This window comes from Anticarsia gemmatalis, chromosome 26, assembly GCF_050436995.1.
Source record: "Anticarsia gemmatalis isolate Benzon Research Colony breed Stoneville strain chromosome 26, ilAntGemm2 primary, whole genome shotgun sequence".
Classification (NCBI taxonomy): Eukaryota; Metazoa; Arthropoda; class Insecta; order Lepidoptera; family Erebidae; genus Anticarsia; species Anticarsia gemmatalis.
In genome coordinates this window covers 7692818-7720807 of record NC_134770.1, presented here as the reverse complement: position 1 = coordinate 7720807, position 27990 = coordinate 7692818, and the positions used below count along the sequence as shown (strand labels likewise).

Genomic DNA, 27990 nt, shown 5'->3' with positions numbered 1-27990 from the left:
ACCAATTTTCATTTGGCCAGCGTGCTGGAATAAAGGCCTAACCCTTTCTGAAATTTAGAAGGAAACCCGAGTCACCAGTGTCTTTTATATCTTAAGTAAGAACGTATGTTTAAAAATTTATGCAACAGAATACTTTACATGAAGACACATTTCTATAGATATTTCTCTACCAAATAATGTATTGTAATTTTAACTCCTATTACCCATTACACATCGGTGTAACACACAGCCACACCCCAAACTCAAACATAATGTACCGTTGTAAAAACTTCCACCGTGGTATGTTCGTGTCGTGAACTTTTATTATAATTCCCACATTTACATGCTCGCATGCCTCAACATGCTTGTACATGCTCCAACATGCTCCAACATGCGTCTACATGCCCATACTTCAATTATGAAGAACACACGCACGGGTACAAGTAGAAGAGTTGTTGAAAATTAAATTTGAAATAAATCTACAAAGTTATGTTACACAGATTGCCTGTTTCCCGGTTAACGTCGAGTTTTATGGCGCTTAAGATGTTTGTATTATCGAATTATGTGTTTGTAATTTAATGTAAAAGTACCTATGTGTTTAAATACTTTAATTTTAAGTGATGTAATTTTAAATGGTCGGTTACAAAGTTCTCCTAACCGGCTGTCCCGTAATAAGAATCAAGTTTTAAGGTCTGCTTTTCAGCTCACCAACCTGGCCTTTCTTCCAACTATGTTAGAATCGGCTTCCAGTCTCATGGGATGCAGCTGAATCAAGTATTTTACATGGAGCGACTGCCTGTCGGACCTCCACAACCTACTCACCGAGATTATAATACGCTACCCCTTGGTAAGACTGGTTTTCAGACTTTCAAGCTTCTGACTATTGGTAACAACTTCTACTATTACATTATATGAAAAGTAGTTTTGTATTTCGCATTTGAGGTACCCGTTTGCTAGCTTATAGTAGTGTGTCATTGCAAATTTGCCCAAAACAATATTTTCATAAGACCGCTTACCGCTAAGCCTTAAATTGACAATTGAAATGAAGTCTGAAAATAAATCGTTTGGAGATTAAACGTCTTACGTTTTATTTGAAAACTCATTTAGTCCGGATTATGTCAACAGAACTTTACTGTTTTAGCACCAATCACTTTTTCAGATAGATTTTAATAATGAATTTTGAACAAGGTGATAAAAGTACTTTTTTATTGTTTGATTGACAATAATGAGGTTCTAGGTTTGATTTTCGGGTTAGGCATACTTTTTTAATATTATTGGCGTTAGTAAATATTTAGTCTTTTTTTTGTTTTTGTTGAAAAATATCAATAGCAGCCCAGTTTAAAAGCATGGCAAAAAAATATTATTAAGTAGTTTGGTACTTTGAAATAAGTATAAATTTTAAATTTTATAATAAAAAGTGGTTTTATCATTCACTTCTTAAAAATTTAATAAAGGCTTCAAAACCGAAAGCACCTTTAACTTTTACAAGTTGTTTAAATTATTTACTATAACAGCAAAGAAAAACAGTACAAGGAAACATTTGAGTTAATTTATTATTTAGTTACACCCTTCTCTCTCACTCCTATTACAAACAAAACAAGATAGAGCGAGACAAAACATCAAACAAAATAATATCAGCATTAAGCTTTCATGACGTAAAGGATAAAAGCTTATTATTATAACCTTCAAACAGCTTTCGAGTAATTCTCACAAATAACTTGGAGAAAATCCTTTAATTATACAAAAAGGTTTATAAACAAGAAAAATGAAAATAAACCTTAATGTGTATTACAAAAAATTCAAATTCAAAAATCACTAACGGTCTTCCTGTGTATTATTCTAGCAAAATTATATTGAAGATAAAGGTGTATACACATTACTAATTTCGCATTAGAAAAACATCCAAAACCAGCCGTATGCTTAGTTAAAATTTCTACCTTAATACCGTGACTATTTTTTATTCTATGGTGTCTAGTTATAATTTTATATTTGTTTCTTGCAAGTAATATCAATGCAGCTATTAATAATTAAATTATTGAGAAAGTTATTTGATTCTGTTTGAAAATCTATACCATCTCTAGGTAATTTTATGATATACCAGTTATTTATCTAAGATGATATCATTTTAACAATGGCAATTATATTTTTAAAGACTAACAAAGTTTGTATTGTCTCCAGAATCAATTGCTACACACAAACACATCTAGACAACAACGTTTACTAACATTCCTGTTAGTATAATCATACATTCTTCTGCTCATTGTTACAATTAAACTCTCTAATGTGCATTAACCTTAATATTTTATGCTACGGTTATTGGCTCAAGGCTATTTAACTTGGTTTTCTAGTCCCTTTGCTTCGGCCTTTGTTTTTGTGGGCGGTATAATTTTTTATAATATTTTTTTGTATTTTTTATAAATATTCCACCCCCCTGTAGCCTTTGTTGAAGTTAGGGGTGGGGTGGTGTCGAGAAACAGTATCGATATTTCTTTACACAGAAAAATATTTTTGTAAAAAAAATTCTAACACTATTTTACAGATAGACGGGCATATAAAAGCTCTATCTAGATTTTTTATAATAACTTTACACCCATAGGATTATATTCGATCATGATGATTCATGTACTGCATATGTGATGCACTTCTTTAATCATTAGAAACTATACTGTCTCTGATAAAAACAGGCTACATAAATATCACACAAAATTTTACAAAACAAAAACTAGATAAAGTACCTTACTGATTCGCCAAAATCTGGACCTTTGACTTCCACAAACACACTAACTAAATCTAAACCCAACTTCTACAAACGAAACAGAAAAATTCAAAACCCCGAAAGATCAGTATCATTTTGAATTGAGACTCATCTAATTTACAAACCTCGCGACGGGTCAAGGAAATTTCCACCAAGGACCATTATTTTTCAACTGATTTCCGCAAAGTAAAGCCTTATTCAATAAATTAAGGTACTTTTTCGTACAGAAAATAAAATACCGAGCAACAAATTAAATTTTCCAACTTTAGTAAAATCTTTTTACTTGCGGTAAGGGTAGAAAAAAGGTTTTGTACAATCTTGAGTGCTTTTAAAATACTAAAATTGGGATTTGACAAATCAATTTTATTTGTAAATTATTTTATTGTGCTCTTGTTAACGGTATTTCGGTTACCTTTAATTGTTGATATGTGATCTTTAATGTTGGTTTCTAAGAATCATTTGTGGTTAGATTTCCAAAGTCTCTATTTATTTGTCTAAGAAGTGAGTCTTTTATTTTATTCTCTTAAGAGGGTTTGATGATTCACCCCCAATTATTGTGCGGTTGAAAATTCTTAACAAATCTTTTGATGTATAAATTGAAAATTCTATTTATCATTGTAGACAGTTATCTTAATTTATTAATAACTTTTTGCGAGAACCAAGTTTTGCAATTTACTATTAAAAAGATCAAAAATGAATAAGATAGTATCTACCCGCGATTTCATACCATTTTTCCCAGGCTAAAAAGAATTCTATGTCATTATTCTGGTTATTAGCTATCTGTGTAGAAATATCATCACAATTCGTTCTCTAGTTTTCACGCCATCCAAACATCTAATTATTCAACCTTTACATTTATAAAATCAGTAATATTTCATCATCGACATCGATATCACCCACTTCCACCCCTAGCCTATGTAAGCCGAGCATAGGGGAAAGAAAACAAAATGTGCGACGTAATTACGCCACGGAATTTAGCAAGCTCATAATGAAACATCATGTATATTATATTAATATTGTACATTAGTCTTGGTTATAATTTGTATGCGTCAGAACGAGATGAAACACTTTTGGGTAATACTGATAAATGGTCTCAAGTCAATGCCGGCTTCTTTTATTTAGCCGTTAAATTGTAGTCTTTGGAGGAAATATCTAAGTTTTGACTAACTACCAGACTAGCGTCCTAAAGAGTCCTTTACTCAATAGGGAGTAAAAATGGTGCAGGGTATACAGTTCAGTAGTCCACTATTCACTACTAATACCACTGCACGTTAAATTTTGAACTCAGCTATCATATAAACAATATTATATGAGTGATCCACTAAAATAAATTAAAAAAAAAAACATGGAGAAGCTTTGTACAATAGAAAGTTCGTTATAAACTGTTTATGAGAAAATACAACCTATAACCTGCATTTGGCCAACTAGAACTCAAGACCCTAAGCTTTATTAATATTTTTTTTATTTATATCATCCTGTCATTTAAACAGAAAATCAACTTGTCCCCGGTTTCTAAGGTACATTTAGCGGTAGTTTATCTATTCAATAGCGTTTTTATATGAGTAGTACTAAATGTACCTCAGAAACCGGGGATCAGTGTATCAGAGATACATTTCTTCCCTCATACTCTTTTATAAGGTAGAAAAGCTTTTAATAAATTCTCTTCTAGAATTTAATTACATAAACTTTCTATTCTTCGTAACTAGAACATGTTCAAACAAGTTCGTAGTTAACTATAAATTCTAGAGGCGTGTAGCGCATATTAAATTTGTATGCACCTAGATGTAATGGAGAGTGAGTTTGATGCTTCATTGAGGCATGTAGTTTAGTTTCGTGTTAATAGTTACGGTTTAATAATAGTTCCAAATAGAAGATTGTCTTGGCTATATTGCTTCATTTTAGACTATCTAACACCGTTCAAACAAACAAACAATCAAACAAACAAACAAACTCTTCAGCTTTATAATATTAGTATAGATATATATTCATATGAATATAGACACTTAAACTAAAGATCAAACTCAACATTATGTTATTATTACCTGCATCCTTCATGATTCTCAATATCGGATTTTTTTTTGAGAATTTTCGTCTCACAATAATAACAAATACATTCCTCCTCTTTTAGTGGAGTTAAAAGTCAAACTAATGCACAAACACATATTCCTGAGTATGACATACATTTAATTCGATTAACAAATGATAACAGTTGTGACTTTTACATTCAATAAACCTATAAAATCTAGCCAATCAATAAAAACAACGTCTTCGCTTTCGCTTCCCTACATCTCAAAAAAAGAAATACCATTCAAAAGCTAGAAAGCCAAGCCAATGAACAAATTCAGCAGCTCTAACATACATCAAGTGTATCAACTACCATCAAATAAAACCATTACCCATCAATATTGTCCAACAGAACAAGTTTGAACAATTAAACGTGCCAATATTAGATCTCAATTTGGAAGGCAAACTGCGTTGTCAATGCGTTTCTAAATGATAGTGCTTCGGTACTGTTTGGGGTTGAATTCAGTGTTTGTGGTTGATAAAGGGGTCAATATGGTCTGTATTAGATGATTTGTAGAGTTAATCATTAACTCTGTAGGGAGCTTTTTTATATTGTCAATTAGCTGCTTTTTCAATTTCTTTTTTGCCTCGATGAAGACGGTTTTTAGATATTAGGTAAATTATGTTTTTGACGCTGTATTAAAAGTATATTAGGCATTAGACAAATATAAACCATCTATTACACGTATTAAGCTTTGAACTAATAGTAGTTGGCTTTTAGGTAGTTATTCTGCTGGAACTATGTCAAAAAATCTGTTAAGTAGTAGTTAGTTAGTGCGTAAAATAAAATTGTATAAAAAAAGAGCTCTTAACTATTCACAAAGTCCCAAGGCACAACCAAACCTCCAACATTCTAAGACAACAAAACTTTGGACAACAAAAACAGAAAAGCAAATGATATATTTATAAAACTCCAAAACAAGAAAGCACCTGTTTAAAATACTGCTTACTACCAACAACACGAATTCAACCCCATAAAAATACAAAGTCAACTGAAAATATTTGCAACAAACAAAATCCAATCATAATTTTGAACAAATTACATTTTTGCTGGGGTACGTTGGGGTAAAGCAAACAGCCCACTTCACGACACGACACGCGAACGACGCGGGCACGACCTGGGGTCGGACTTAGAGCCATGAATTATTAATTTTCCATTTAAACCGGCGCGAGCTATGTTTGCTTTGGCCCGATGTCCCTTATTGACTTTATCGCTATTCGATGGTAGGGGAATTAATTGCGACTGAAGCGTTTGTGAAAATTTCCACGAGTGATAAATTTCGGTGCTGTGTGCTAACCTTTGATGAGAGATACTCATCTGTTTTTTTTTTATTTGACTTTATATGGAGTTGATATTGGGGTTGAATTTTCTGTTGAAAGTCAAATGGTTGAACATTTATTGTATGATACGTTTATTTTTTTGTAGCGATAGTAGCCGTTTGATCACGTTCGCTTGCCCTCCTTCAATAAAGCTAAGTGCGGATTAAGTGTGGTTGTACGTTGGAATGCAACAGGTAGCATTTAATCCTATAGCCTTTTAATTACTATCATGTAGTAGCCGTTTAGATATCACACTATCTGCAACCTCTTTTCGATAACTGTTTAAGAAATTATTTTTGCTTACCATACTGTTTAAGTGGTCATTGCTAGGCAATAGCCCCTTTGACAAATCATTCATCATAATAAATTACATTGTTTATTAATTCCATATTTACTGGTAAACTTATTTAACTAAGCTGCATAAAACAAACATCAGAGAACGAAGCAACGTTTTCTTAATCAAAATTACAAATTTTCTGCCGTTTAAATTCAAAATTAAAGCCTGCAGAATAAGTGAAGGAATCTCCCTTCCTCGCGCCATTTAACCCGACTCTACCTATTTAAATTCTGAGGAAATTTGGGTCAAAACTATTAAGAGAACATGTGCCAGCTTGAACAATATGAAGATGTTAGGGATATTTTATTTTAACATAATTTGTTTTGTTATTTGACAGACCTTGAGCCTACCTTTAAAGGTAGTGTTGTTTTAGCTGGAAATATGTTTTGTTAGTTCTACTACTAATATTATAAATGAGAACGTTTGTATGTTACTCTTCCATGCAAAAACTACTGAAAGGATGGTGATGAAATATGAAGCACAGATAGTTTTTAGTCAATAATATATAAAGGATATTTTTGAAGAATACTAATACCAATTTCCAAAGTACTTTCCAAAAGTATTATAAATGCGTTACTTTGTATATTTGTTACTCTTTCATGCAATACTATTGGATAGAGTATGATGGGTATTTTTCAATGTAGATTAATATTCTACATGGGATACTTTTTACCGCGAAGAAGTTTTCCACAGGGGCAAAGTCGCGGGATAAACTAGTAGTGTATTATTATGAATGTTATTTACGTCACCTATTATATTCAGGTCAAAGTTATTGATGTATTCAAATAGTTGTGCTTTGTTCCAATTGTGCCAATTGTAGTTGTTAGTAGGTTTAAATGACGTCAAAGTAGATTGCTAATTTTATTATTTAACTAATCGACCCGTGCGGCAATACATGATGTGTAAATGTGTTAGGAAGAATGAAAAAGCAAATAAGGGGTCGATTTTTGGAAAAAAATCACCTTTGACCATCCAGTTTTACTTACTAAAGTAGCGATTAATTTCATGAAAATTGGTACGGTGGTTTACTCACTAAAAAACAACAAATAAACAGACGGGCAGAAAAATAGTAATAAGTATCAGTATTTTCATCTCATCAATACTAAAATGCTATCATTTATTCACCCCAAAGTACAACCACTACAACAACAAAATCCATCAGCAAAACCAAAACTTCCATCTATAAATAAGTCAAACCAACCTCAATCAACCCCGAATCAAAATAAAAACAATTTCCAACAACAAAGTTTACAAAACAGGCCACTAGATGGCGCAAATACAAGTAATGTAAACGCCGAAGAACGATCTCAATCGAATGGTATAAATAATGCATGATGTCGTCACGGGTTCGGATCGGAAAGAGAAAACAGACCGCTGTGAATTCGTTCAAAGTTTGTTGTGTTTAGGCTACAATGTATGAATGATGGGTTTAAAATGTTTAATGTATAGAAAGGTCTGTTACGGAATATTTAAATAGGGATGGGGGTTTTTGATGAGACTACGATTCTGAGGGAGATGAATATGATTATTCTTAGTTACTAAATGTGTGATGACCGGTCAGGGCGACAAATTATACGAATTTAAAACACAGCATTGATAGTGGTATAAGTTTATACCTCCTTTTTGGAGTAATGTGTGTATTAGAAATAATTATCACTTGCTCTATCAGTGTAGGAAAACCTCGTGATGAACACTTGCATGCCTAATTTAATACATTTATTGAAGGCATGCAAAGTCCCCAACCCGTACCAGGCCAGTGTGGTGGACTGGTGCTATACCACGAAACTCTCTTAGTTCCATACATAAGTTTTGCTTATATGTGAATTGGTCTAACTTCCTATCAGTCGTTTATAGAACAATGAAAGATATTCACGATAACACTATTGGCAAGAATGGCAAGTCATACGCGACAATTTGATATTTTGATTGGGTTCTTCGAAGCTTTTCACTCTAGCTAAAGTCTTATATTTAAGCTAGTACAAAATATAGCTACAGAAAATAAAAAAAAGACTCAGCATACTCCAAAAACTAATTTCCAATGTTAAATCGCAATAACACCAAGAACTTCACAATTCACCACTAGATGTCGCTGTGTAAACACAAAGTATTCTCAATGGACCGGCCGATTAATAATTCATGTGTCGCCCGTGTCTTGGGGAGACACCTTCTGGCCACAATTTGTTTAAGGAAGCGCTGAGTTGTAGGAAACATGCACTTTGCTGAATAGAAACGCTGGCTCTTTTAAATGTTTGTGAATTGGAATGTATTTTTGTTGGAACTAGGTTGAAAGAGGTCGTGAGAATACTATTTTTTTATATAGTGGTCATCCAGTATCACGTGTCTCAGTGGACAACTAGTTCGATTGCCTCCACGTAGTGGTTTAGGTCGCAACGCCGCTACCATTGCGTCGGGAGGTCGTGGTTTCGATTCCTCGCGGACCAATTATATGTGCGATCCACAAATAATTGTTTCGGGTCTGGTTGCACTTTGTCTCCGTTGTATGTACGTTTGTAAAAGTCCCCGCGACACAAGAGCAATTCTTACCATTTTTGAGAAGTTGTCTTGGAAAAATAGGGTGTATTAAACGCTTCGGCCTACTTTCAGGTATATTGTATCATTTACATTCAAAACATTACGTCATACATGTTATCATACATTCAATTATATCAATTTTCATGTCACACAACCGTAAAAAATAATAGCATTAGAAATAAAACATCTAATAAAGAAACAAGTAAATATGTTTGTCACACAGCGGGTGGCACGACCCAATTTGATGGGATTGCGATAGAAATACCACCTTTGCGGGAGATCTTTTATTATTTTGTCCTTATTGGTACTTTTTACGAGTTATCTTTTATTTGGCAATCAGATTTGTAAAGAGTTGTTTGTAAAATCTGTTTTGAAAGGAATTGGGTTACGGTTAACGAGTTCATTTCAGTTGTGGACAATGGCATGTAATATTTTTACAGAAGAATTCTGATATCAATTGGCATGAAGAGGCGGTTGACCTAAATAATTTTGGTCGTAGACAGATCAAGCTATGAGCAATTAAAATCAACCAGAAAGAAATCAAACCACGGGATTTGAAGTGGAAACTTTGTAATTTGTTATCTTGTACCCACAAGGGTACAGTGAAAAAGCAATCTCCCTAATATAGACAGGCATAGATGACGTTAAGATGTATGGATGTGAATAACACAAGGGAAGTTTCGTAAGGATCGTGTCAAGTGGTTTAATTGGTCTCTGACTACCCCTATAAGAAGAAGAAGGGATAATATGTATAGATGACGTTTTTATTGAAATTAGTCAAACACTTTATTTGCCTACATTTTTCTATCATTCTTGTTCGTGCGGCGGTAGACCGACGCAAAAAGCGAGAATTCAATTTTACTACTTCTAACAGCAACTGTTTTTTTTTGTTTCTTTCCTTCGAGTGAAAAGCTAGGCTATCTAACACCACGTTGAGACTTACAAGAACGTAGTAATAAGTGTAAATATTGTACAATATAAGGGTACTTACACAACACACTGAGTTGCACGGTGCTTCTCATAGGACTGTCTCGATGCAACGCTTCATGCCTCGCCTCGCACGTGAAGTCGGCGTAGTCATCATCAGCTGTCGCCTTGAAATGAACCCTGTTGACAAGGAAATAGAAGTTAATTTAGCTTGTACAATAGATTGTAGAGGATACAAAAAAATACACACAATACATTTATGTATTAAAAGGTAGTACTACTTTTGATTAATAATAGTTGGAAAATAAGTGCGAAAAATATTCGTTACATCTTACAAAAAACAAATTATTTATTAATTTTAGTTTAATGCATATCAGTATAGTTATGAGTCATAACTATAAAACTTTTCTGTTCGGGAAATAACGCGAACACGCATTTTATCTTCGAATGTTAAATTATACCTCTCTATAATGTAGTTTCATATTTGGCTATAATTGCAGTTTCAAATAATATATTATACTATAAAGTTCCAAGTAGTGTCTTACTACAGAATAAAATGAATAACAGTATACCTATGTGACCTAATATTTGACTTACACTATTATTTGACTGCCTAGACTTACTACATATCCAAAAAAAACCTTTTGCAGCATTCAGATTTAAGAAACAGGTTTGTTTATTTTTCTAGAGACAATATCCTTCTATTCGTATTGCGTGAGGTGTCTATAAAACAACTAATATAAACAAAGGTCATGTAGAGTGGCATATGTACACAAAACTGAAAAAAAAAAGAAATGTTCTCCTAACTTCAATTAGTTAGTAGGGGTAGTAATATCAAAATTACAGTTGACAGTTTAACAATCACGTATCTTAATTGACAACTATCTGAAATTTGAGGCGCTCATAGCCAGTTGTGCTCACCGGTCGGTAAACGATCTGTGGGCTAAGCAACCGTTGGCGCGGTCATTTTATAGATGGGTGACCGCATAGTGGTATTTGAACTGAGCGTCTCCGTGCTTCGGAGGGCACGTAAAAAGTCGGTCCCGGTTGTTGTCAACTAAGATAACAGTCGTTAAGCCATGTCAAAGGCCTTTCGGGCGGCTTAAACAACTTTGACACTAGGTTGACCACTAACCATACGATATATAGATAGATAGACTATCTGAAAGTCACTATGCTGTATATTGTTTTCTTTTTAGAGTAATAAACACGTTACATTAATGTACTGAATAGTGACCATCAATTTGACGAACACTAGTTGTCAACTGAGATATGTAACACGTATACTGATGTGTAAATCAATTATAGAACATTTCTTTCTTTACATTTTTTATTTAATTTCACTGAACAAAACAAAGCAAGCAATTAATTCCACATTTGTGTAATAGCTTCTCGTCAGTAAATCCTTGCTGACCCTACTAGGATTAGTAGTAACAATACTACAGTTGCATTGTGGCCGCTAATCCCTGTAGGTCGGGGTTCTGTGCCCGAGTTGTGTGTTTTGTTCTTCGCTTTATTTAGTGTGGCGTAATTGTTTTTTTATTGGAACTAATTTTGTGATTGTTTTGTCGAAAAAATATTATATGTCAGTTCTTTCCGGGTTATTGTCATTTATTCTAGTGTGTTAAATATTGTTATATTTTCTTAGAACAAAGAATAAATATTGCCATTCAACATGGCAATGCTGCCAGTCTTCTAAGGTCGTGATAATATGATGATGTGATAATTTATTTTATTATGTCTTTTAGTATTTTCCTATTGTATGTATAATTGCATTCAGCTTTAATTGTAATTTTTTTTTAAGAATAAAAATTGTATAATCAAATCTAAATTTTTACTAGGTATTGTTTTTTTTAACCTATTGTTGCCCCGCTACTAAGCACGTCTCTCTACCGAATCGAGGGAGAGGTTGAAGAAAATACAATCAAATAGAAAACCTCCTTCTTTTGAAGTCGGTTAAAAATAAGTAAAATATACAAATTTTAGGCTTTTGGGCGTATTTCCCTCTCTTAAATTTAAAGCCAGGTATATAGTTAGTTAAAACTTACTTTACAGCCCGAATACTTCATGAAAATGTAGACATAAAATAAAACAAGGAACACCGTTTTATTTTCAGTAATCTTTGAAATTTTATCTTAAAAGTTGAAGCACCAATAAACTTTATACCACACTTGAAGAAATTAGAACCGAATTATATTATTATGTAAAATTAACTTGTCGTAAAGAGAAACCCCTTGAAATATGACCATAAATGCCACATGTTGCATCCTCAATGTTATAATGGCATAATACGAAAAAGTAGATTTTTAGAAAATCGCGTTAGAAAATTCTAAATTCTGATATTCTAGCAGATTTTTGGTGTAAAGCTAGTTATTTGATAACAATTCAATAAATTACCGTAATAGTTTTCTCACTCTAAAATAAAATAAAATAAATAAATATAATTTTAGGACTGACGGTCATTTGATTCCAAACTAAATAGAGTTTGTGCTATAGTAACCAAAAAATGAATAAAAACACTTATATACTTCTAAATACATACTAATATGGATACATTAACAACCAGGTTCAGAACCGATACTCGTGCTCATCACATAAATATTTGTCCCTGGTGGGATTCGAACCCACCAAACGCGAAGGTGTTTTGTGTTAAGCGTTTAGTTGTTTTTTTTGAAAATTTTGACTTAGTCTCCTATACTACTAAGGGTGTATCCGCGTGTCTGTGTTGGGAAGTAAACGAGATACGACAGATGTCTGTAAGTGTCCCATGGTATGAAATAATACATCCTTATGGACGAAAAATAACATGTTCAAGTTGTATGTTTAATAAACCTTTGTCTCGTAAAGAATATGAAAAAGTGGGGTTTTTTGGGTTATTTATGGGTTGATTCATTTCGTCTTTTTAGGTTTCACTAATCTGAGTTTGATTTTAAGTACTTCCTTTTTATGGTTTTGTTTTTAAATGCACGAGTCAGATTTCTCTTTGAGAGATACAATAGACCAGTATGTACTTCTAAGTTGGTTCTTTTCTTTCTGATTTCAACAAAGTATTTAATTAATAGAATAGAATTATATATATAGAATATATATAGAATAATAATTAATAGAAATGTATTTTAATCGGGCTTCGCGATATTAGGATCTATTGTTTATAAATTGTTTTTACTACTTACAAATTATGTTTCTTTTCCATATTATTTTGGTTGCTTCAGGTATAGCTAAGACAATTAAATTCGAACATAATATAAAACTGTTTTTTTTGTATTTAAATTGAATAAATTACAAGAAATATTTTTGATTTGATAATCTATTTAAACTAAACATAATATATCTTCGAAAATGCAAAAATATCTTAAAAAAAAACAAAATTTCAACACACCCATTTTCCACCAATTCATAACCAACCCTTTAACCTCCCCAAAAACTAGTACACCACAAAATATATGCAAGTGGAATATGTTATTTATGTACAACGAATACAACACACGTTACAAGAGAACGTGACTGGAAGTCCACCAGACAAGAACAGATTCATAATGTAAATATTCTGTATGTATTACTGTTTCTGGGCTATGTTTTCTGAGACTAGGTTAGGCCTTTTTTTGTAAATTTTGTATTTTTTTAACAAGGTTTATAGGAGCAGCTTTTGTATTTGACACTTGGTATACTAGTATGTATTGGGTAGGAAATTAAAGGGGTGATTAATAATCGAATATCGAACTTTTAATGTTTCAAGTTACTTAAAAATAAATGGTTCTAGCGGAATACGCTAGACGCGCTGATATTTTTTTATACACAATGTTTTGATAGCTATCCTATTTTTGATATTTAATAAAGCGGTAAAGATTGCGCCTCTAGAAGTTAACTAATTTATCAGGAAGAAAGTTAAAACTCCGGGACGAGTATCTTAAATCAAATTAAAAATACAAAAACTACGATTATTATAACACTATAACGTGCCTAATAAAAATGCCACCTACAATCTACATATAGGGTATTATTAAATACACATCAACTTAACTCTGTTATAAACCAAACCAAACGAAGTCTCTACCACGAACCATCAAACTATCTCACAGGACACTTCCGTAACTAAACTAAAAATGTAGCCACACTACTAAAACAGAAATAATCCTTAAAACATCAAGCGTCTGTGGCCACACGTTTAATTTCAAGCGGGACATGTCCCGTAATTCCCGGGCTGTCACTTGCGCGACATCGCGTATCCGGTTTAATCCAGTTATATCAGCTAAAATCTGCAATAATGCGGAATTTGTTCCGCCGCGGACTATGTACCGCTTTTAATGTTTTACGCGTCTTTGATGATGTAAATCTTTTGTTTTTTTGTGTTATTTTATTTTGATTTTGAATGTTTATTTATTAATTTGCTATAGATATTTGTTAAATACTTGACCTATGTAGGTTTTAGTGTTATGAAGTTCCGATTTCCGTATTAGAATTATTGTGTAATGCTGAATTTCTGGATCTGTCAGATTGCATCTTTAGTTAATGTAACTAACGCTAAAACATCCAGTATTTTAAAAGTAGAATGCAAGATAGTATTATCGTCGATATAATAATATTAGACAATTAAAAAAGAATATATAATGATAATGATACAAAATATTGTAAGTAGAAATTCTGTATAAGTAACTGGTTTCTTATTAAGCAATTTTCACTATCCCACAGCTGAGCTAAAGATTTCTTCCCAGAATAAGATAGGTACATATGTTTGTCTCTTTATACTCAGAAATCTACAAACGCCCGTAGTTCCCTACAATATGTCAAAATAGAATCGAAACCCTCCAATCTCTAATACTAAGAATTCTCACAAAAACCCAATAACGAAATACCGTACAACAAAACCGTTTTATTTACCAAAAGTCAAATGAAACAAAAAAAATATCGCTTGTATATGCCAACTTTTGACATAAAAATTAAAGCTTTAAAATGGGTTAACAATTTTTGACAACCCACTGTATATTATACAGGACGTTTCGAATTTGTTGTGGCGTTATCTGTTGTGCAGGAAAAGCTTGTATGTGCTTTTTTTTGGAGGTTTATTGACGTGGGATTATTTTTTATGTCTGTCATCTGTATGAATATGTGAAGTATAATTCTTTGTACACCTTTTTCAAGACAATTTCACAAGAAATTTGGCAGATTTAAAGTTTATAGTTACAGAGATACATCACCATATTCCTCTATTGCAAATAATAACAGAGAACACCTCGACACACTTTTAGTACTCTATATTACTCTATTAATATCTTGGGTTATTTTTTAATTTGTCGTCTTAGAAAGATTTTTCTCGATCTAACGATTTACGAGAAAAAATAAGTATTATAATCTATATATAATTTTGTTATACGATGTTTTGTTCTTAATAAATAATTAGCTCTAACTTGAAAATAAAGTAGTAGAATTAATTAAATTTTTTTAGGGTTCTGCGTCGATATAAATAATTATTAAACTAAAATGTACTTATAATAAATATCACATACATTTAACATTTGAACTCAAAGTTAATAATTGTCAGTTACGTGCTTCTACAACTCGAGAGTTGTAGGAGTTAAAAATATTAGTTTTCACTGAATAACACTAACGATGTGAAATTTTATCGTTTTTTACACTTTTTTGAGTGAAACTGAAATGTTTTTGGCAATAAGTTGTGTTTTAAAATACAACACAAAAAATTATAACATCACGACTGTTATCACTTCGAAATGAGTAGAGGACTTGCTAATCGCAATTTATGTTTATTTGCATGAGGGTACATTTTATAGCCATTGACCATCTTTATTTTATTAAATTACCTATCCTGGATTGTGTTCATTATTGAAATACATCAATTCAATTTCGAAACTTACAAAAATTATCTACCAGTTTTTTTTATCCGAACGTTAACAAATCTGAGTTTAAAATTTACGATTCATATTTCATACAATAGCTTTATACAGCTTTGTATAATAAGTTTAAAATAAATAGCCAAAATATACAATTAAAAATTAAATAAAAGGCAAGCTTTGTTTTCAACGTGCAATACAACAACTCAACTTCCTATCGCAAATTCAACCCTTAAAAACTCAAAAATGAACACCAAAATTTGACTCCCACATAAAATTTCTATACACAATATGACAACAATATAAATAAATCTGTAACAACGTCTGTAGCTAACATCAATTTGAAAGTTTAGGACAACTTTCATACTCTTGTCATGCGTCTGTCGGACAGAATTAGCGACGATAGAAGCGACTGTCTCGTTGTCCTACTGTAAAACTTTTCTAATACAATTGTAGTTTTTGAGTGCTAGATATAGATAGAATTGCATATTTTGTAGGTCTTTTTTATATCTATAATAAAGATATACTTGATATTAGATATACTTTTTTTAGTAGAAATGTGCTTTTAAGATCCGTTTCATGGTTTGTGGATAAGCTATCCAATAGATGACAACAGAAAATGTATAAAAGCAATCACCAAAAATACACCTGATGTTTCACGGAGCATTCTAGAGCATTTTCGTGAAGTTCTTGTATTAGTTTTCATGTCGGGCAAATATGTATTGGTCTTTTCTAATTAATATTTGAAAATTTCTCAATAGTAGTCCGGAGTTTAGTAGCGTGTCCGATATATGGCAATAGGCTCGCCCCTTTTTACTTGGGTCGGAATATCGTAACGTGTCCAGTATATGGCAATGGGCTCGAACCCTATTACATAGGAATACCATTGTAAATGGCGCAACTTAGCGTGGGCGTATTTCATACCTCTCTGCCTAAGTCTTCAGGTATAAAAATCGTGATATTAATGTTTGTTTGTAATATTATTATTCAAAACTTTACCTAACATTTAATAATTATCAAGTGCATCGAGACATAAAACCTATCACATCCAGTCATCCTATCTCCTCATCGCAACAGCCATTTGCCAAAAAGTAATTCCGTGTGTATTTGTCGTACAAACTCCTAACTCCGTAACTCCGTAACATAACAGTTTTCATACTGAAAATGATGAAAACACGGCTTCAACTGGCAAAAGTTGTACGTTTAATAATTTATCAAAGTTTACCCTTTCGTTTGTAAAACGTATGTATCAAATGTTTTTTGTATGTAACCGCAGTTTGAATGACACTGTTTGTTGATATTAAATGGACTTTTTGGAAGTCATTGTTTCAGGGTTTTTAATATATCAAATAAAATCTTATTACGCTTTAATAAAGTAGTATTTTTTAATTGATTTGTATTATAAATTATTATTGAAATAATTATCACTTGTGCCAATGGTGAAGGAAAACATCGTGATGCAACCTTGCAGTACCTAATACTACTGGAAAATTATTATGTAAAATTGAATATCGTGTTTCTTCTTACTATGAATAAAAATCTATATGTAGAGCTTTAATAGCTAAACCACTAAACCGAATTTTATAAAACCTCACGTGGTAATTTTATAAATTTAGTTACCCATATTGCATTTCTTTAGGGGTTGAATTGAAAAAAAATAGACAACAGTAATCTTTATTACTTTATGACCCAGGTTTAAGAATTAGCTACTTTTATTCCAAATTCAACTCCTAAAGAAATGAAATAGGGGTGAGCGACCTCAGCTATTGAGTTAATAACCATGCAACGTAAATTTCCAAAAATTAATTCAAAGATAATTACATCAAAACAATAATCCTATCTTGAATTTCTGGACAGACATCTTAATTTCCAGTGTCAGTATACCCTTTGACGTTATATTAAAGGAAATGGCCTCGGACCGCAAACTAATTTGTTTTGCGATAATTCCTGTCAAATGTTTGACGCAGGTCAAGCTTGGTACAGAATATTGTGTTTATGAATGTTATATTAAATTTGATAATGGCGTTTTTAATGTGATTCTGTTGATGGGATATTTTGCTTTGTTTTGAATTACAATAAATAAATCGACTCTATTAATGTCCCACTGCTGGGCATGCGTCTCCTCCCGGAATGAGGGAGCGGTTAAGCCTTGCCACTACACTGGCCAAGTGCAGTACACAATACCGATGGTATTTATATTTTTATCGTGAATCAAAGTTTAAAATTTGATAAGCCATTTTATTGCTTGATAAATCGTGCATTGAACTAATATTACTAGTTATGCGACTCCATGCGAGTGAAATTTAGTTGCAATAAAAATGGTTGAAAAAAAATAACAATTATGTCATACTCAAATTTCAGAGTCAAACACTGAATGGATAAATAAATAATAATCTTCATCTATTTCCGAAAGGGTAATATTTTACTCCGTTAACTCCTAATTAATAAAAATTACAAACAGTCCTACAAAAAAACATTTTTGCTTTTCTCAAGCCGAAGTTTTGTCAAAGCTTAAAATCTAAGAATTTATAAACGACACAAAATACTGAGAAGAAACCTTCATACTAACTTTTATAAGATTCCCTGAAAGACTTTTCAATTTATAAAAAAAAATAAAAATAGGCGGTGCCACGTGTAATAACTAGTTTGTAAAAGCATTTAACTCAAAGGTTTTATTTCTGTATCCTTTCACTAGAACTCTTTTATAAATAACAAAATTTTTAATTAAATTTTCTCTGTAAATGTGAAATTATATTTCCCTGAAGTCAGTTTAGTAACATTTTTAGAAACGCTTAATTAGAAGCATGTAAATAAACAAATTAAACGATGTTTGTATTTTTCATTGGAATTAACTTTTATGTGTAAAAATGGATTACACGATAAAAAACAGAAAATGACATTTTCGAAAATATTTTCTGTGAGATATTATTAACATGAGTATATTTGCGACTGTTGCCTTTAAGGTTTCGGGTTCAATTCCATTACGCAAGCTTATAGCAAAACAATATTATAGCTCAACTATAATAATGTTCATAGTTCACCTTCTGAACTTAAAAAAGGCTTATAACCAGGGCTTTAATATATTACGCTTTTTTAAAAACTAACTAAACTTTATTATTTGTTAATTAATTGTCACCTACCCACCCCTACTGGATAAAGGCGTCATATTATGTATGTATGTTTACAAAAGTACCTATAAAGGAATGACAAAAGCCTTTTTCCAAAGCCTCCTAGTATACAGAACCACGTTTAAATCTAGCCAATAAAACAGCCATTCCTCAGGCCTAGCTCGACCACTAACCGGTACTCATAACAGGTACAGGACATCAGCTAGTTTTTACTACCGATACCAGTTGTCAATTATATTGAAGAAGAACTTTTTGTAGAGACTTTTATAGATAGAGGTTTTTGAGCTGAGCTGTTAATGTAGTTGCTAGGATGTGTTTTTAAAGGTGTTGGGAAATGGTAGCAGTATTTAAACGGCTAAGGCTAATATGGATAATTCTGTACCTCTAGTGAAAAAGGTGTAAGCCCGATTTTGACGAATATTAGTTACGAAATTATCGTGCACTTATATCCCACTTTTTTGTTATGTTTATTGTAGTTAACCCCTTTTGCATATTGCTTACTTTCTCATTTTATTTGAGGCGCTCATAGCTAGTTGAGCAAACATCTGTGGGTTAAGCAACCGTTGGCGCGGTCATTTTATAGATGGGTGTCCGCATAGTGGTATTTGAACTGAGCATCTCCGTACTTCAGAGGGCACATAAAAAGTCGGTTCCGGTTGTTGTCAATTAAGATAACAGTCGTTAAGTCATGTCAAAGGCTTTTCGGGCGCCTTGAACAACTTTGACACTAGGTTGACCGCTAACCATACGATAGATAGATCTCATTTTCTAATCTAACCAACCCACACTTGACAAGCGTGGTGGACTAAAGGCTGGTAAGGGACCGACGCTAAGGGCTGGGTTTCATTTCTTTATTTATAGTAGATTTTTACATACCTGGATACGGTAGTATATCTCATGGCCTTCGGATTTCCATTGACATTCTCGACTTCTTTAATTTCCTCTTTGGATACTGTAACAAAGAAAAAAACATATTAATACAAATAAACAAATCCAACAAATAGTTTAAAATAAATATATGTATAATGTAAGTACATATTAGTTTCATTTCCGGGTCTAGTATTTGTAATTAATTTGTAAATCTGTTTTCCAATAGTTTTACTTTTTTTAGGTCGCTTCCTACCCCCGTGGAAGAAAATAGCGTAATAATACATAACCTTAGCCACAAACAGCACAAAAGAAGTACTTTAACTACCAGAAATTCCTTGAAACAATTCCCCAAAAACAACCCTATCCGAAACAATAAACTACCAAAATTGTTAGAGCAATTTAAAAGCCAGCGCACATTAGCATAACTATTTAAAATGAATGGTTTACGTCGTTGTAAAGGTGTGATTACACTCGCGGGGATGCTTGCGCTTAATTTAAGCTATCTAGGCACTGACAGTGGCCCTCTGGGAGGGTAGGGGGAGTATGATTTAAGGCCAATAAGGGATAGTACTCATGTGCAAGTTATGTGTATTTGACTGTATGTTTGTACAGGTAAATTCTTAGAGTATCAAATAGTTAGTCATAAAAGTCATCTAAGTTTGAATACAATGAATTGACGAGTTGACTTTTTATAATGAATTTTGGGGGTTTTTTTAACATTAAACATTGTATTATGTGCGAATGTGTGTCCATTGTATACTAAAACAATAGAAGTAGTAGTAGATTAAATTTTTAAGCCTATTAATAAAAACAAACATAATGTTATGGAAACTGAACAATTTTGATAAAAAAAGTAATGAAAATTTACTGTGTTAAGCTTTATACAAATAAAAGTATTATTAAAATAAAATAATATTGTTCTATATAGTCAACCGTAATTTCAGCATATCCATTAAAGGCGTTAACAATAAACACTAACAATCACTTTTAATACACTCAACAATCCAAAAACAAAAAACCTTTTTACAACCCCACAAAACATTATTCCGAACACATGGTCGCCCTATGACGTCACAACGCATCACGATTTCGGCGCGAAACACAGAGACCGGCCATTTTGTGCGAAATAAACTGTTCCACGATTCTCTACCACTATCGACCACCGACAACCGGCTAGCTATCGAAATTTTGACATTTAGAATGTACTGCCAAAATGTTTCCTACGACACCCGTCAGAGGCGCTGATCAGATTTTCATACTAAATTTCTCGATGACAGTTCGGTTGTCGGTAGTCGATAGTAGTAGAGAATCGAGGCACTGTTCCACGGTAATATTGTTCTCACCGTAGGATATCGATCAACTAACTTATTAAAGTTTGTGTTAGAATTTGTTATGTGTCATGGCGAACGTTTTACATTATTAGTTAGGGGTGGAAATTAGGGCTGGGGAGTAATGGGTTTAACTTATTTTGTTATTTGCCTTTAAGAAGTATTTAGGTGTTTGAGTTCTTAAAATTCATTCAAGAATATTTTTTAAATCTGATCTTTGATTTTCACGAGTAAGCTGAGACGTATAGAACACAATTATTATTTAGTTATCAATATAATCATAAACAGGACATATTGTCAGACTATGTGTTGCCAGATTTCTCCAGAAATTAATAAAACTCAGTAATCACTTACCTAAGATTCAAAGTATGTCAAATCTAACAGTAACATACTTACTACCTACTAGTTAAGCCCCAGATAGTTCAATAATATAAGTTGTATAACATTTTCTACTCATATAAATCCTCAAGAGTGTAACGCAAACCCCATTTTCACCACAATCTAACAAAACACCAATCCCATCAGAGACATCCTATCAGATCCTATCCTAAACGAGACAACAACCAATAATCGCAAAAAAAATACCACGCAAAAAACTACAAAATTAATCGAAAACAAAATATAAGCACCAATATCGGCCATCACGAACTGAAAAGCCAATTAAACCGGCTCGTTTTAATTCTGTCATCCAGAGCGGTCGTAATGAAAATTTTACGAAACTTATCGAAGACGTCATCGTGTATCGGACAGAAACGGTTTTTGGGAATTAATTGGCGGGTCTTCGGTATATTTTGAGGATATCGAAAATTTTCGAGGACACTTTAGATTCTGGTTCCGATAGCTGCTTATGACAAGAAAGTAGGAAAGATTTCGTTCGTGGATTATTTTTTTTTTGGTGGAATTATTGTACTAGCTTCTTGCTTGGACTTCGTTCGTGAAATTCTATCATTTCCCGGGGTAAAAAGAATCCTTTGTCTTAATTCAGGCTATAAACTATTTGTGACCCAAATTTTATTTAAATTCGTTTAGTTTTGGCGTGATTAAGCAGAAATCTATACACCCATTTAAACTAACAAATTTTCACATTTTTTATGTAAGTCTGATGGAGACTTTGCAATTATAACTGTCTAAAATGTAAATTAATTAGAAAATTGCAGTGAGGGACTAAATTTCAAGAATTTCATGATAGAATTTTTGTCTAGTAATTTCTAGCTGATTATCCGATTTAAGAGTATTATTTAGTATTTAGTTTATATATTGAGCGTCCCACTACATCAAAAATCAACCGTAACATTTTAAAAAGTTCCCTGCCTACCGTTTTCAGCATACAAGCCGATTTGAAAAACTCCATATTATTACAAAACGTAAACTGGAAAAGAAAAAAATACCCTTTTCCAAGAAATCTGTAATACCAATAAAATCCAAGTAGCCGTATAGGAAATAAAAGGAATAATTCATATAGGTATGTTATTTTTCCTCTTGATATATTCCCTTCAACATAATACATTATTTATTCAATTCGGATACACGTGCTAATACAAATTTAAGTTTGAATATAAAGAAACTTAAACACTGATTTCTAGCATAAAAGACAAAAGGCGCAGTACTCGCAATCAGTCCTGTATGACAAGATTCATGGATGTGAATGAAGCAAGAGAAGTTTGTAAGGGTTGTACCAAGTAGAGCACTATAGTCTCTGTCCAACCCATACGAAAAAAAGCGTAAATTATATGTAATAATTCTATATGTAGCACTGATTTTTATTTTGTATTGATTTACATGCGTTAAATGGACATATTCCAAATTCCTGACAGTTTAGAACAAAATATAGGAAACGTTTAAATATGTTTTCAAAATTGCATTTTATGTTACCTTACGACAAAAACCGCATCGTAATTAGTCATTTCGATTAGGAGTTACAATGTCACAGAAAACATACAGATACACATAAACACTCTTCTACGGCATTCTACAGCAGGCTTAAAAAAATCCATAATATGCCACTATAGAGTAAAATATATGAAGTAACTTTCCTCAAAATCACATGAACCTCATACCGACCAGAACAATGACAAAAAAGTAATTTTGTCCCAGACGTTGTCTTTACTTTTTGTCTGTATATAACATTAATAGGTTTCTGTACCATAAGCCTTCGTATTGGGGAGCCCACAAAAACTCCTTCCTTCAATAAATAGACGGCTTCAAAACCGCAAAACGCTCACAAATGTCTTGAGACACGGTCTAAGATGTGAGAGAGAGCGGGAGTTATGTAATGTGATTTATTTATATAGAACAAAGTGGAGAAAAACATATCTATGGGACTTGCTCTTGATAAAAGACAGACCGTTTAGCCACTAGTAAGTGTAGAAATGCAAATAAATGCAAGATAAAGTATATAATACAATCTGCGTGCAGACCTAGCTGCAACCCGACCAGAGTAAGAATAGATGATCGTTTCCGAGTAGTAAAAGGTATATGTCAAATTGAGTTAAAAATTGACCATGGCTCTTCATCTGGCGTCAGATAAGTGTTTTTTAAGAGAACTGATTTTCTGTGCTACAATGTAGAAATCAAAAATATACTGCGCTTACAATTTTATTTATCTTCATAGAATCTAAGTATAGCAGTTTGTGCGTTTCCTGTTGCTGTACGTCAATTTTTTCGAAAAACGTGTTAAATAGACAATATAGAATATGACCTATACCTTTCTTTTATCTGAACTAGTTCTATCATCATATTTTGGGCGATAAAAATCTATTGTAACCTTTTGTATGCATATTTTATATTGTAAATATATTGTGTAATTATAAATATTTTGTTTTTAGTTAATTATTTCTAGTTTTGTTTAGTTTAATGTTAAAAGTTATTTATAGTTTAGTTTTGTAATTAAATTAGTTGTACTAGTTATTAACAGATTTATTTTAAAGTTTTATAGTGAAAATTGTTCAATTGTAACCTTAAATTCTGGTCAAGATATATTTTACTCGCTCGATCTTTCACTTTAAGCCACACATACACAAAACGGGGTCTCAACATCGACCCTTTGATGGTTTCTTTATATCTGTATTATTGCTGTTATTATCTCTGATATGTTTTCATATTTCTCTGTATTGTACGATATGTTGTAATAATGGACAAGAAAACCTCGCCTTTTGGGATGCATCAAATTTCGGTTAAACGTTTTGGAAAATATTATACCAATTTCAACATTTAGAAAAGTATTTTTTTGGTTATAGTTATCTTTCAAGTATCATTATTGTACTGCTGATTCATAATACTTTAATAGCAGGGTTTTTTTAGGCGTAGTACTCATATCTAGCGGTCCTGTATGACAAGATGTATGGATGTGAATGAAGCAAGTGAAGTTTGTAAGGATCGTACCAAGTGGTGTTCTTTGATCTCTGCCTATACCTGTGCGAAGAAGGTGTGATATTTGTACGTATGTATGTCTTAATAGTAGTCCGGAGTTCGGTAATGTGCTTCTATGGGGAAATAGGCTTGCCCCCTATTACTTAGGACTAACATTGTTCCTTTGCCTTATTCACATTCATATCATATTGTCATTCTACTATTGAAAATATCAATTAGAAAAATACCAATAGCACTTTGTGCGACTTGAAAATCGAACCTGGGACCTCGTGGTCAACAGACGGATAAACACCCTACCGCGCCTTAGAGGCAGTCAGTCTAACAAATTGTTATCAAAGTTGAAGGTCAACGAATGTCATCGGCAAATCGTACGCGGATTCGTTACAATTTGTTCAGCTAAGCCCGATTCTTTCATGAAAGCATGATTGAGTACCCTTTAATAAATAAAGTGCTTTCCTCATTCGTAAGGGAAATTTGTTAAAGGAGGATTTCTCATACTTTCCGTTTGAATGTTATTGAAGTATTTTTGTCAATATTTAATGCGATGTCAGTCTTGATTCGGGTCGAATTTGCTAGGTTTTTTTTTATTAAATAATTTGGTTGATGTTTGTATAGAAAATGTAATTCGTAGAACATATTTTTGTATGTTAATAGTCGCAGTAAATATAACGATTTTGAATTTCATACGATATTTATAAAGATTGGGAGGAGACCCTTACCCCGCAGCGGGACATAAATGGGTTCAAAATAATTCTAAATTGCAATTATTTGAAACGAAAAATTATGATGGGTAAAATAGCTTCTTTTACTATTACCACTAAGCAAAGCACAGACATTGTTATTCAATATTTATCTGCAGTGGTATAGTTGCCAGTTGCCACTATTTCATTTCATAATATTATTATTATCTAACACATCTCACCAAATTCTATTACAATAGTTTCGGGCACTTTGGCGAAAAAGTATTTACCCACTTATATTATAGTTATAAATAATTTTCCTTTTTTTTACTGCAATTTCTAGTGCAGTAGGCCTCTGATTCATCATCATGACTTAAACATTTTTTTTTTTTTTTGGACATCAACATGGTCAGGTACTATTAGTATTCTGGTTAACTTTTCTATATTATCGTTTCCTACAAATAGGCGAACGTTAGTAAAACGAACGTTCAACTCGTAGCAAGACTAAACTGCGCGGAACCCGCATCGAATTTAATCAAAAGTAAATTAGAGAAGTTGGAAAGACAATAAATCTACTTCCTTTAGCAAAACGGAGCACAAAAGAATACCTAGTCAGTCCTTCTGTTTGTATTCTTGATTTGTACAACGTTTGCCATCGATTTTAATATATTTTTGTATGTAAAATAACGTATGTAGTGGTCAAATCGTTATTGATATACATATGTATGAAATATGAATTTTTTACTAATTGAGAGGTCTGTCCACGGGAAAGGCCTTTGCTCAACCATTTAAGAACAGTTTAAGAAGCAACCGTCTAAGAAATAGTTTTTAGACGTAATGTAATTTAACTTGTATGAAATTAAGTGATTTTAAAAAATTATTATTTGTTGGTTATCATATTTTGGTAACGCCCGGCACGATATACGTGTGTGTTTTGTTACAGAAAAAGATATCGATAATACCTTTCAAGAAATACTTGAAGCTTTAAAGTTGAACACTACTAGTAAATAAAACTTCCCGTAAGACGTGTTAAAATCTACAAATATACCAAAATATAGAGCCATCGACAAAACCTCATAATTATACTCGTACATCTCGATCGAAAACTTCAAAAAATTTCCGAATAAAAAACCAAATTAAAACTTCAATGATTCCCTCGGATGTCCCGATAAAATGGAGCCGAACGTATTTTTTGCTCGAAAAATATTCGGGGGGTGGGTAAGAGTACTTTTGGGGGGGTAAAGTGGGGGGGTCGTGTCAATGTCGCCGACTGTTATTACGGACAGAGTCGCGGGAAGGACTTATAGTGACTAGATGTGCCTTGAATATGTATTAGTTGTAATGAAGGAGTTGTGTGTTTGCAATTGTGTCAGTTCTAACGCAAGATTAGAAATGTGTGTGAATGCGTTTGTATGTGTAAGTTAGTGAAAATGTGTATGTATTATATATTACTCACATATTTATGTGTGTTTGTGTGCGGAGTAGATGTGTATGTATGTGTGTGTGTGCGGGATGTATGTGTGTGGGAAGCAGATGTGTGTGTGTGTGTGTAAAGTATAAGATACGAGAACTTAGTATATGTGAAAATCTAGAAAAGATGTAATTTGATGCTTTTTTCAGGCTCTATTTTGAAGTGCTATGTTTCTTTGGATCTGATTTGAATATAAACTGTTTGGAAACTTACGAGATTGTTCGCGAATTGGAGCGATATACTGTTCGGTTTGAGAAATAGAAACATACCATCTGTGTTTTCGGAACAGTTTCATGGGAAGTAAACTTATTGTTAACCACTGCTGGGTTATTTGTTACATTATATGCAGGTTAAGCGCAAATAACCTTGATTTCTGACCAACAAAAAAAATATTTGAGATCCTTTAAAAAATTTAATAACACAAGTTTTCGTTTCACCAAAAATCTTTTAATTTTCTTTGTATACATAGACTTTCTATTTGGCCTCAATGTACCTTCTATCCACTTGTCTTTTAGACCTCCGACTTGAATTATTTTCAGTTATTTATTTGTCTTTATTTAGAATAGGCCGTTTATGTTAAATGTCTAAAACAGACTTATCTAGCAAAACACAACCTATTCAAAAATCTAGTGATGCAACTAACGAATATCGACATCTAATATTTTATGCCACGAAACTCGGCCGCCATAGTGACGTGCCGGTATCAACTTTTTTCTATTAATATTTGTCAAACCAGCTACTGGTTTATTTTGCTTAATATGCGAAAAATTAGAACGAAGGATTTTACTAGAAATATCTCGCAATATTATCTTGAAAAGGGTGGTTTTAGATTAAATGCGATCAATCTTCTACTGAATATTCATGAAGGCGTTTAAAATATTTCAATGAAAGTCATATTTGTTAAATGGGACGATGTTTGTTTTTATTTTCTTTGTTTGTATTTGTTTTATCTTTTGTTAAAGTTTTTTTGACATTGAGAGTCCTTATAAATAACATTGGCTCCATTAAAGAGAATTTTAAATATTAGTCTTATTTGTGGGCAAAGTTAAGTATCGACTTCTTACTCTGTACATGTTGTGTTGTATATGTTATTTCTATGTTGCGATCCTACAGTTTTAACAATAACTAGCTGACCCGCGCAACTTCGCTTGCGTCACGTAAGAGAGAATGGGTCAAAATTTTCCCCGTTTTTGTAACATTTTTTACTGGTACTCTGCTTCTTTTGGTCGTAGCGTGATGATATATAGCCTATAACCTTCCTCGATAAATGGGCTATCTAACACTGAAAGATTTTTTTTAAATCGGATCAGTAGTTCCCGAGATTAGCGCGTTCAAACAAACAAACTCTTCAGCTTTATTATATTAGTATAGATTAGTATAGATT

General features: G+C 32.5%; 1 protein-coding gene across 2 annotated transcripts in view; it reads right to left on the bottom strand.

Annotated features, from left to right (window-relative positions):
• The window catches only part of sns (nephrin adhesion molecule sticks and stones), a 279269-nt gene that overhangs the window by 91482 nt on the left and 159797 nt on the right, over window positions 1-27990 (bottom strand). For both annotated transcript variants that reach the window (XM_076131563.1, XM_076131564.1), the window contains exons 6-7: window positions 19765-19840; window positions 9979-10094 (exon numbers count right to left, since the gene is read on the bottom strand). In XM_076131563.1, coding sequence (XP_075987678.1) covers window positions 9979-10094; window positions 19765-19840 — 192 coding nt within the window. The remainder of the gene's footprint in view (window positions 1-9978; window positions 10095-19764; window positions 19841-27990) is intronic.